Raw genomic sequence first — 13,533 nt, 5'->3', positions numbered from 1 at the left:
AGGCGAGCATTTATTTCGACTGTAGGAGTTTAAACTACGTAAAAATTGCGAATATACAACATTCTTGGCTTTCCCATTGTCTGTACATATACAAAGCCGTATGTACTAATAATGACGTCATATGCAAACGCTCTTTTTTACAAACAAACAAATATACATACACACAACTCGTTTTTATATAGATAGATAGATAGATAGATACAATACAAATTAACTGCGTAAAACTTGCGAATATACAACATCTTCGCTGTCCAATTGTCGCTGCATATAAATAGATTGTCAGGTTTACCGACCCTCGAACATGCAACTTTCGATGGGAAAATTCGATCTTTTTCCATGGGAAAAACAATCAGTATTGAAAAGGCAGATCCGTTGGAATCATGGGAATGCGAGGAATAAGAACAGCCTCACCCTCAAAAGGCCCTGTCAAGATTGTGGCCTCTATCAGGGTTTTCCATTGTTTTTTTTACGGCAAGTCGCGTGCCATTGTAAAGCTTTGGTGGGTTGATAATTCTTAAAAGTATTATTGGTACGCCTATTTTTAGTTGTAGCACGTGTGGTGGAAACTCTGAAAGATCTATGGAATTTAAAAATTCAGATGGATAATTAACCGCTTCATTTGGTTCCAAAACTGTGTCGACTGACTTGTAAGGACTGCCTGGTCTTGAATCTTGGTCAAAACAATATTGTTGATTTCGTGGACGTCTTATATTTTTGGGTGCGAGAATCGCTCTTTCACTTAGCCATTTATTATTTTTATAATTTTTTAGAATATTCGGAAATACTTTTTCAATCAATTCATTTTTGGACGTCACTAATTACAGAAATCAGCAGGTAGTTGTATACGTCCTGAAATTGAGTCTACTAGGAGCTTTCTGTTTCCAATTGCCAGCAATTTATCTGAAAATGTTGGACCAGAGTCATCGTTTTGCAATCGGAGACGCATATTTGTAGTTAATTTTAATGTTTTTACGTGTGCCCATAAATTAGAATTTTTCAGGCAAGAATTCATTTCGTCTGCAGTAGTTGATCTAGGTATTATAGGTAATGTTTGCCTGAAATCTCCCGCAAGCAATATTAATGTGCTGCCAAAGGGTTTCGACTTCCTCTCAAATCTTTCAGCATTGATCCAGAGCCTCGAGCGATTTTTTGTGTGCCATTGTGCACTCATCCCAAATAATAAGTTAGCATTGCTTCAATACTTTACCCATCCCAGATGATTTGGAAATATTGCACATGGGAGTTTCTGTAGAATGCAAATTCAGAGGCAATTTCAAAGCGGAATGAGCAATTCTTACACCAGTTAGCAATGTTGTGGCTATTCCGGACGACGCAATTGCCAACACTATATCATTTTTTGATCGAATTAATGCCAGAATCAGTTTTATCACAAACGTTTTACCAGTACCTCCTGGCGCATCCAAAAAGAAAATTTCTCCAACGTTGTTATCGACACAATGCATTATCGTGTCATAAATGTCTTTTTGTTCCGACGTTAACTTGGAAATGTTATTTTGTACATACGACAATAGATCACTCGTACTGTAACTTTGTTCACGATCCAATTCTACACAAGTCGAAACAGCAGCGATACGGTTAGGTGAAGGCATTCCAAATCCTGAAGAGGTTTGTTTGCCATACGTACGCACAAATCTTCTATATAACTAAAGTGTAGTTATAAATTTCTGATGTAAAATCAAAAGTCATATCTGACGTCTCTAACTGTTTTCGATGGAGTATATCTTCGGACATTTTTGACTTATATTTTTTCCATAACTCTGTAGGAGCTGATGGAGAGCAAGTTGTTATAATGATGCCAAACATACACGAATTTGACTTGGGGTTGACGTTTCGCACGCGTCATTGATGCAGTTATCCAGTGTTGGTCATTCTCTAGTAAATTCAGAGCTTGGCATGCACTACGGTAAGTGTCATGTATAGTACCGTTTACAGTTCTCAAATACTCAAAGGATGTCGGACCGGGTACATTCACAAAAAGCAGGCGTAGAAAGAAGCATTCATGTTGATTGGGGTGAACGGTTGTAGAGTCTTCCTATCGCGGTATCTTTGAAGATGGTAGGTTGGCCGTCGACTGACTTACCCTGTTTTCGATGTTCAAATACTTTATTTTTAGTATTCCACGTGTAATACGAAGGCACTTCAGTATACAGCAGTTTTTTTGCAAAAGAATCATTTTTGCAAGGCGAAAAAAAAGCTGTTAATTTTGTATCCGGTGGTTTCAGGGCTCTTTGTTGCACGTTGGTTTCCGAGAAATAAACACGTTGACCATTCTGTAACGCTAAGTGAACAACAGCTGGACTACGTTCATGTATCGGAAATGAAATAATTCACCAAACAGCTTCATTACTGCCTATGTATCTTCCAGCCTGATATTGTACGATTTCGTCGAAATCTTTGATTTCGGGCTGCAAGCCAAAAACTGCCATATCACTGCCTTTAATGACGTATTTATATATGTATTTGATTGCCTTTACGGAGTTACAGTATTCAACGTTTATGTGTGCATTAAATGTTTTTGATAATAATGGGGAGTATGGAACAACCCACTGGTTATATACTTCGATGGTGGTACCGTTGCGCTTCTTTATTATTTCTGTTTTACCGCCATCTTCAGTAGATCTTCTTCTATATTGTGGGTAACCATCATTGCCAGTAATTGTGTTGGATACTGAAAGTCAAGGATATTGCTTTGTGCACCTTCCTTTGGTCATGCATGGTGAATTTTCGTTCAGTGCACCGCAAGGTCCATGTATCATATTTTTTACAATAATATCATGTAACCCCTTATCGACATTTTTATCAGGTATTTCAGCAGAAATCACATCATCAATTTCGTTCGAAGTAATTTTTTATTTAGCCAGATTAGTATATGGGCGTGTGGCAAACCTCGTTTTTGCCATTCCACTGAGTACATCCAGCATTGCACTGACCCAAACACTTCAAGTTTTACTATGTAGTTTATCAGTGATTTCAACTTTTGCCGGAACACACGGGCCGTAATGTCATGCCTATGAACCGCCGATTGTTCTTGAAGTAAAAGCTGCAGTATCTCGTCCCAAGATTGATTACATGTAAATGTAATAAATAAATCTGGACGACCATAGAGACGAACATACGCAATAGCATCTTGAGCATATTCATGCATATGACGGGGACTGCCAGCATATGACGAAGGTAAAATTGTTAATCTTCCAACGTTTTGTGGTATTACCGTCATTTATAACTGCATCTCGCAAATGAATGTATTGTTAAGAGCGGAGCTTGGTCTGATTCAGGCGGATATATATATCCGCCAGAACGGATATATATATAATCAGAACGTTTGCTATAGCAAACGTTCTGATTCAATTTTAGCATACATATCAACGACAAATTGGTGAAACAATTCACGGCATTTTAAAATATAATTTTATTCATTCTGCCGAATCATTAGTCTATAGGAATAATAATGCATTGCACTGCATTTCTTATTCATTCTTTGTTAGTGGCTGGATTCATCAATTTAATATTAAAGTGATAGCCTTCGGCTCCATCCCAAAAAATGATAGGATATTGTAGGGCATCGTAGCATCGATGAGTTTAAGCAATTCTTAACAACTGAGCGTTTCGCTTATGAAGAATAATATCTCGAGGCAAAAACTGATCACCGACCATAACGATTGCCACTTCGTCGATAGTTGGAGCATTGTATCTACGCACATGTTGGCCAGGAGGCGTTTTGTCAGCGGAAATAAAAATTTTATGCGTATCAGTAGGCATCAAATCGATGGCTGTTTTGAACAGACGCACTAAATTATTATTTTCGTGGAAAAGATGTTGCAATTGGGAAACGATTGTCCTTTCAACGTTGGGAGAATTTCGCAACGTGCATTAAATTCAGAATTTCTATCACTGATGAAGTACAATTGTAAAAATTTATTTTTCTCGCCTGAGAATGGTAGAAGGGACCCTGCTCTATGATAAATTTGCCCTTTTACTTTGAAAGTAGACATAAATTGATCTGGATTTTCGATTTGGGCTCCAAACGACGTCATTTGGAAACATGAGTTGTATTTTCTGATTTGTGACAAAAACCGCTTAGATTCTGACGTAGTTCCAGTAAGGAAAGTCTTCAATGGCTCTGGTGGTGCAGCCAATAGAGGAAGTTTAACTTTTTCTGAGGCGCAACACATTCCCATTGTTTCACCATTGAATTTCAAGGCCTAGCAATAGGGACAAATTTTAGACATTGTCCCGATTTGAACACATCTACTCAAGCTATAATCATCGACTGGGTTGTACCTGAATGCCAGGCAATAACTTTCAGGTTGCTCTGATTCCTCGGCACGCTTTCTTTTCTTACTTTCTCTATCAGCAGCAAGCCTGATTTCTTGCTGTTCTTGTAATTCCTCGGCACGCCTTCTTTTTTCACTTTCTCTTTTAGCAGCAAGTCTGCTTCCGCGTTGCTCTGGTAGTTCCTCGGCACGCTTTCTGTTCTTTCTTTCTCTATCAGCCTCAAGCCTGTTTCCTTGCTGTTCTTTTGATTCCTTGGCACGCTTTCTGTTCTTTCTTTCTCTATCAGCCTCAAGCCAGTTTCCTTGCTGTTGTTTTGATTCCTCGGCACGCTTTCTGTTCTTTCTTTCTCTATCAGCCTCAAGCCTGTTTCCTTGCTGTTCTTTTGATTCCTCGGCACGCTTTCTTTTCTGACTTTCTCTATCAGCAGCAAGTTTTTTGACATAGACTATTTGAGCATCTTCATCGGCTTTTGCCATGGTAAGTTCATCAGTCATTGTAAACTTAAACATTAATAGATTTCTACGTGAACATATGTCTTAAATATCTTGAATGACGTCACCGTCAAAGCAAAAATGACGACAACTAACTTAATGACGTCAAACAACACAGAAACATGACGTCACCTGACAGACAGACAGACAGAAAACTTATTTTTATATATATAGATATGTATATATATATATATCTATATATATAAAAATAAGTTGTCTGTCCGTTACGCCAGATTATATCTATCTATATATATAAAAATAAGTTGTCTGTGTGTGGATCTGTGTGTGGATCAGGTGACGTCATGTTTGTCCGCATATGACGTCTGAATTATTTCACACTAATACAAAAGAAGAAAAAAACTAAAAAAGGTAAAAACTACAAAAAAAACTAAAAAGAAAAAAAAACTAAAAAAACTAAAAAAAAAGGTAAAAATCTAATAACTAAAAAAAAACTGAAAAAAATAAAAAAAAGGCAAAAACTACAAAAAAAATAAAAACTAATAAAAAAACTAAAAAAGCTAAAAAACTAAAAAAACTAAAAAGAACTAAAAAAAGGTAAAAAACTAAAAAAAACTAAAAACTAAAAAAGAAAAAAACTAAAAAAAAGGAAAAAACTGAAAATAAAAGAGAAAAAGAAAACTAAAAAATATGAATAAATATATATAAAAATAAGTTGTTTGTGGGTTATGTCTGTCTGTCTGTCTGTCGAGTGACGTCGTGTTTGTCCGCATATGACGTCTGAATTATTTCACACTAATACAAAAGAAGAAAAAAAACTAAAAAAGGTAAAAACTACAAAAAAACTAAAAAGAAAAAAACTAAAAAAGTTAAAAAAACTAAAAAAAACTAAAAAAAGGTAAAAAACTAAAAAACTAAAAAAAACTGAAAAAAACTAAAAAAAGGCAAAAACTAAAAAAAAAACAAAAACTAATAAAAAAACTAAAAAAGCTAAAAAACTAAAAAAACTAAAAAAACTAAAAAAAGGTAAAAAACATAAAAAAAACTAAAAACTAAAAAGAAAAAACTAAAAAAAAGGAAAAAACTGAAAATAAGAGAAAAGAAAACTAAAAAAATAGACACCGGATACAAATGACGACCGGGACACAGGGAATATAAATGACGACCGGGAAACAGGGACACAACTACAATGGGGACGCCGGGGGGCACAGGGGGATATAAATGACGACCGGGACACCGGGACACAAGGAATATAAATGACGCCCGGACACTCAAAGAGAAATCACAGACTGAACACGGGACACAAATGACGACCGGGACACAGGGAATATAAATGACGACCGGGACACAGGGACATAACTACAAAGGGGACGCCGGGGTGCACAGGGGGATATATAAATGACGATGGCGACTCAGGGAATGGTCGATTAGCAATCACCATCAACAAAGCTCAAGGGCAATCATTAGAATCATGAGGTATAGATCTGAATACGGATTGTTTTCCCATGGACCATTATATGTTGCATGTTCAAGAGTCGGTAAACCTGACAATCTATTTATATGCACAGACAATTGGACAGCAAAGAATGTTGTATATTCGCAAGTTTTACGTAGTTAAAAACATATATATATATATATATATATATATATATATATATATATATATAATATATATATATATATATATTTATATTATATATATATATATATATATAATATATATTTATATTCACAGGTGGGACATAGGGACACAACTACAATGGCGCGTAACTAATATGGCGCGTAACGACTTACGCGCGCGGGGGGGGCTTGGGGGGGGGGGGCGCGAAGCGCCCCCACCAACTAGGTGTTGGGAAGGCGCGAAGCGCCACCCCAACAGCTAGTATATATATATAAATATATAAATATATATATATATATATATATATATATATATATATATATATATATATATATATATAAATAAGTTGTCTGTCTGTGTGTCTGTCAGGTGACGTCATGTTTTTGTGTCGACTGACGTCATGAAGTTAGTTGTCGTCATTTTCGCTATGACGGTGACGTCATTAAAGATATTTAAGACATATGTGTTCACGTAGAAATCTATTACTGTTTAAGTTTAAAATGACTGATGAACTTACAATGGCAAAAGCCGATGAAGATGCTCAAAGAGTCTACTCCAAAAAAACTTGCTGCTGATAGAGAAAGTCAGAAAAGAAAGCTTGCCGAGGAATCAAAAGAACAGCAAGGAAACAGGCTTGAGGCTAAAGAACGCAAAACCGCGCAGTTAGATGAAGATCCACCTGGACAGCGAGAGTCAAAACATATCAAAACTGAAAATGATAGCGATGATGATTGGGTTTGCGATTTTGACTTGGATTAGGTCATCAATGCCTACCAGATTTTAGTTAAAAAAACAAAGGTTCGGCGATATGTATTTCATAGTGAAGCTGAAAAATAAAGAAGAGAAAGAAAACTGAAAAAGAAAAAATGTAAAAAACCAAAAAAATACTAAAAAGAAAAATACACGTGGAATACTAAAAATAAAGTATTTGAACGTCAAAAACAGGGTAAGTCAGTCGACGGCCAACCTACCATCTTCAAAAATACCACGATAGGAAGACTCTACACCGTTCACCCCAATCAACATGAATGCTTTTTTCTGCGCCTGCTTTTGGTGAATGTACCCGGTCCGACATCCTTTGAGTATTTGAGAACTGTAAACGGTACTATACATGATGCTCACCGTAGTGCATGCCAAGCTCTGAATTTATTGGATAATGACCAACGCTGGGATAACTGCATCAATGACGCGTGCGAAACGTCAACCCCAAGTCAAATTCGTGCATTGTTTGGCATCATTTTAACAGCTTGCTCTCCATCAGCTCCTACAGAGTTTTTGGAAAAATATAAGTCAAAAATGTCCGAAGATATACTCCATCGAAAACAGTTAGAGACGTCAGATATGACTTTTTATTTTACATCAGAAATTTATAACTAGACTTTAGTTATTATAGAAGATTTGTGCGTACGTATGGCAAACAAACCTCTTCAGGATTTGGGAATGCCTTGACCTAACCGTATCGCTGCTGTTTCGACATGTGTCATGAAATTAGTTGTCGTCATTTTTGCTATGACGGTGACGTCATTAACAGTATTTAAGACATTTGTTCACGGAAAAATGTTTAACTGTAAAATGACTGAAGAACCTACAATGGCAACAGCCGAGGAAGCTGCTCAAAGAGTTTATGCCAAAAAACTTGCTGCTGATAGAGAAAGTAAGAAAAGAAAGCGTTCCGAGGAATCATAAGAACAGCAAGAAAACAGGCTTGCAGCTGATAGAGAACGTAAGAAAAGAAAGCGTGCCGGGGAATCACAAGAACAGCAAGAAAACAGGCTTGCGGCTAAAGAACACAAAACCGCGCAGTTAGATGAAAATCCACCTGGACAGCGAGAGTCAAAACATATCAAAGACCGACACAGAGGGAATATAAATGACGACCAGGAACCTTCAAGAAAAATTACAGACTGGGACACCCGGACACAAATCACGACCGGGAACATAAATGACGACCGGGACGCAGGGACACAACTACAACGGGGACGCCGGGGGCACAGGCGGGATATATAATTGACGACTGAGACACAGGGATTGTTTGAATAGAAATTACAGACCGGGATACCGGGACACAGGGAATATAAATGACGACCGGGACACTCAAAGAGAAAATACAAACTGGGACACCAGGACACAAATGACGACCGGGACACAGGGAATATAAATGCTATTTATATGCACAGACAATGGGACAGCGAAAAATGTTGTATATTCGCATGTTTTACGTAGTTAAAAAAATATATTTATATCTATCTCTATTCACAGGTGGGACACAGGGACACAGCTACAATGGCGCGTAGCTAATATGGCGCGTAACGACTTACGCGCGCGGGGGGCTTGGGGGGCGCAAAGCGCCCCACCAACTAGGTATTGGGGTGGCGCGAAGCGCCACCCTAACAGCTAGAATCTATATATAAATAAGTTGTCTGTGTGTCATGTATGTTACACTTTGTCTGTTACGCCAGATTATATCTTCTACATATATAAAAATAAGTTGTATGTATTTATGTTTTCAGGGTTTGCATATGACATCTGAAAAATAAAGAAGAAAAAGAAAACTGAAAAAAGAAAAATAGTAAAAAAACTAAAAAAAACTAAAAAATTAAAAAAAAATAAAAAAGGAAAAAACCTAAAAAGTAAAAATGTAAAAAATTAAAAAATAAAAAGGTAAAAAACTAAAAAGAAAAAAACTAAAAAAAGCTAAAAAACTAAAAAATAAAAACTAAAAAAAAAACTGGGAATTGCATAAATATTTCAATATATTTTGACAAAAGATTAAGGTAATTCGAAAACCTTAAAACAGACACCCAAATTTCGAGGTTTATTATAAATTGTTAGAGCTTTAGCTTGCTTGGCTCGTAAAGATTTTTCCAAGTGTCAATGTTAGAATGAACATTGACAAATTGAAGAAAACAAATCAATAAAAAGAAGAAACTTAAAAAAGAAAAAACTAAAAAAGAAAAAACTAAGAAAAGAAAAAACTAAAAAGAAAAAAACTGGAAAAGAAACTGTATCTATCTATATATATAAAAATAAGTTTTATATATGTAAGTTTATTTGTTTGTAGGTTTGCATTTGACGTCATTATAAGTATATAAAGTTTTGTATATGACGTCATTATAAGATGACACTACAGACCGGGACACCGGGACACAAATGATGACCGGGACACAGGGAATATAAATGACGACCGGAACACTCAAAGAGAAATTACAGACCGGGACACCGGGACACAAATGACGACCGGGACACCGGGACACAAATGACGACCGGGACATCGGGACAAAGGGAATATAAATGACGACTGGGGCACTCAAAGAGAAATTACAGACTGGGATACTGGGACACAAATGACGACCGGGACACAGGGAATATAAATGACGACCAGGACACAGGGACACAACTACAACGGGGATGCCGGAGGCACAGAGGGATATGTAAATGACGACGGGGACACAGGGAATGTTCGATTAGCAATCACCATCAACAAAGCTCAATGGCAATCATTAGAATCATGAGGTATAACTAAAAAAATAAAAAAAAGTAAAAAACTAAAAACTAAAAATAAGACCAATTCAAAAACGAATATATATACAGACCGGGACACCGGGACACCAATGACGACCGGGACACCGGAACACAAGGAATATAAATGTTGACCGGGACACTCAAAGGGAAATTATAGACTGGGACAATGGGACACAAATGACGACCGGGACACAGGGAATATAAATGACGACCGGGACACAGGGACACGACTACAACGGGGACGCCGGGGGTCACAGGGGGATATATAAATGACGACGGCGACACAGGAAATGGTCGATTAGCAATCACCATCAACAAAGCTCAAGGGCAATCATTTGAACCATGAGGTATAGATCTGAATACGGATTGTTTTCTCATGGACAATTATATGTTGCATGTTCAAGAGTCGGTAAACGTGACAATCTATTTATATCCACAGACAATGGGACAATGGGAATGTTGTATATTCGCAAGTTTTAGGTAGTTTATATATATATATATATATATATATATATATATATATATATATATATATATATATATATATATATATATCTATATATATAAAAATAAGTTGTCTGTCCGTTACGCTAGATTATATCTTCTATATATATAAAAGAAAACAAACTAGAATGTAAAAACTGGAAATTGCATAAATATTTCGAAATATTTTGACAATAGATAAAAGTAATTCGAAAAAGAAAAATGGTAAAAAACTAAAAAAAAACTAAGAGAAAAAACTAAAAAAAAAAATTATAAATTAAAAAAATTAAAAAAAGAAAAAACCTAAAAAGAAAAAACGTAAAAAAAAAAGATAAAAAACTAAAAAAAAACTAAAAAAGCTAAAAACTAAAAAAAGAAAAAACTAAAAAAAAAAACTGGGAATTGCACAAATATTTCAATATATATTGACAATAGATTAAAGTAATTCGAAAACCTTAAAACAGATACCCCAATCACTTTAAATTAATCAAGTATTCAATAATACAAAATGTAGTAGCAGTTACCGTAGTACATTGGCTTTGATACTCTCTTTCGAATTCGAAGGATGTGAGTTCAAGCCACTTTGCGGTAATCTACTGGACATCCAATTACTGCTGGAAATACAAACTCTGGTTCTTTATATATATATATATAATAAGCTAAAATAAAGGTAAAAACCAATATAAAACTAAAAAAAAACTGAAAAAACTAAAAAAATGCAAAAACTACAAAAAAAACTAAAAACTAATAAAAACAGTAAAAAAGCTAAAAAACTAAAAAAACTAAAAAAAGGTAAAAAACTAAAAAAAATAAAAAATAAAAAAAAACTAAAAAAAAAGGAAAAAACTGAAAAATAAGCTAAAATAAAGGTAAAAACCAATAAAAAACTAAAAAGAAAAAAAGGAAAAAACTAAAAAAAATTTTCATCTAAAAAACTAAAAAAACTAAAAAAGGTAAAAACTAAAAGAACTAAAAAAGAAAAAAATAAATGACGACACTCAAAGAGAAAGCGACCAGGACAAAAGGAATGTTCGATTAGCAATCAACAAAGCACCGGGACACAGGGAGTATAAATGACGACCAGGACATAAGTAAAAAAAAAAACTAACAAAACTAAAAAGAAGGTAAAAACTACAAAAAAACTAAAAAGAAAAAAACTAAAAAAAGGGAAAAACTACAAAAAAACTAAAAACTAATAAAAAAGCTAAAAAACTAAAAAAACTAAAAAAAGGCAAAAACTACAAAAAAACTAAAAACTAATAAAAAAGCTAAAAAACTAAAAAAAACTAAAAAAAAGGAAAAAACTGAAAAATAAGCTAAAATAAAGGTAAAAACCAATAAAAAACTAAAAAAAAAACTGAAAAAACTAAAAAAAGGCAAAAACTACAAAAAAAACTAAAAACTAATAAAAAAAGTAAAAAAGCTAAAAAACTAAAAAAATAAAAAAAATAAAAAAACTAAAAAAAGGTAAAAAACTAAAAAAAAATAAAAAATAAAAAAAAACTAAAAAAAAAGGAAAAAACTGAAAAATAAGCTAAAATAAAGGTAAAAACCAATAAAAAACTAAAAAGAAAAAAAGGAAAAAACTAAAAAAAAAATTCATCTAAAAAACTAAAAAAAAACTAAAAAAGGTAAAAACTAAAAGAACTAAAAAAGAAAAAAATAAATGACGACACTCAAAGAGAAAGCGACCAGGACAAAAGGAATGTTCGATTAGCAATCAACAAAGCACCGGGACACAGGGAGTATAAATGACGACCAGGACATAAGTAAAAAAAAAAACTAACAAAACTAAAAAGAAGGTAAAAACTACAAAAAAACTAAAAAGAAAAAAAAACTAAAAACTAATAAAAAAACTAAAAAATCTAAAAATCTAAATAAACTAAAAAAGAAAAAAAAAGGAAAAAAATAAAGGAGAAAAACAAAACTAAACAACGAATGTATATACAGACCGGGACACCGGGATACAAATGACGACCGGGACACAGGGAATATAAATGACGACCGGGACACAGGGACACAACTACAACGGGGGAAACAGGGGGATATAAATGACGACCGGGACACCGGGACAGGGAATGGTCGATTAGCAATCACCATCAACAAAGCTCAAGGGCAATCATTAGAATCATGAGGTATAGATCTGAATACAGATTGTTTTCCCATGGACCATTATATGTTGCATGTTCAAGAGTCGGTAAACCTGACAATCTATTTATATGCAAAGACAATGGGACAGCAAAGAATGTTGTATATTCGCAAGTTTTACGTAGTTAAAACCATATATATATATATATATATATATATATATATATATATATATATATCTATATTCACAGGTGGGACATAGGGACACAACTACAATGGCGCGTAACTATTATGGCGCGTAACGACTTACGCGCGCGGGGGGGCTTGGGGGGGGCGCGAAGCGCCCCCACCAACTAGGTGTTGGGGTGGCGCGAAGCGCCACCCCAACAGCTAGTATATATATATATATATGTATTTACTAGCTGTTGGGGTGGCGCTTCGCGCCACCCCAACACCTATTTGGTGGGGCGCTTCGCGCCCCCCCAAGCCCCCCCGCGCGCGTAAGTCGTTACGCGCCATATTAGTTACGCGCCATTGTAGCAGTGTCCCTGTGTCCCACCTGTGAATAGAGATAGATATAAATATATATTTTTCACTACGTAAAACATGCGAATATACAACATTCTTCGCTGTCCCATTGTCTGTGCATATAAATAGCATTTATATTCCCTGTGTCCCGGTCGTCATTTGTGTCCTGGTGTCCCAGTTTGTATTTCCTCTTTGAGTGTCCCGGTCGTCATTTATATTCCCTGTGTCCCAGTGTCCCGGTCGTCATTTGTGTCCCGGTGTCCCGGTCTGTAATTTCTATTCAAACAATCCCTGTGTCTCAGTAGTCAATTATATATCCCACCTGTGCCCCCGGCGTCCCCGTTGTAGTTGTGTCCCTGCGTCCCGGTCGTCATTTATATTCCCGGTCGTGATTTGTGTCCGGGTGTCCCAGTCTGTAATTTTTCTTTAAGGTTCCTGGTCGTCATTTATATTCCCTCTGTGTCGGTCGTCATTTGTGTCCCGGTCTGTAATTTATCTTTGAGTGTTTTTTCTTTTTAGTTTTTTTTAGTTTTTTACATTTTTTCA

General features: G+C 35.3%; 2 protein-coding genes across 2 annotated transcripts in view; one reads left to right on the top strand and one right to left on the bottom strand.

The window, feature by feature from the left end:
* The window catches only part of LOC136040028 (caldesmon-like), a 46,057-nt gene extending 41,267 nt beyond the window's left edge, over positions 1–4,790 (bottom strand). Inside the window, exon 1 of the mRNA XM_065724094.1 lies at positions 4,522–4,790. Coding sequence (XP_065580166.1) covers positions 4,522–4,790 — 269 coding nt within the window. The remainder of the gene's footprint in view (positions 1–4,521) is intronic.
* Positions 1–13,533, top strand: part of LOC136039940 (uncharacterized) — a 113,986-nt gene that overhangs the window by 56,248 nt on the left and 44,205 nt on the right. The window lies entirely within an intron of this gene.

This window comes from Artemia franciscana, chromosome 20, assembly GCF_032884065.1.
Source record: "Artemia franciscana chromosome 20, ASM3288406v1, whole genome shotgun sequence".
In the NCBI taxonomy this organism is placed as follows: domain Eukaryota; kingdom Metazoa; phylum Arthropoda; class Branchiopoda; order Anostraca; family Artemiidae; genus Artemia; species Artemia franciscana.
This window is presented reverse-complemented; position numbering and strand designations above follow the sequence as displayed.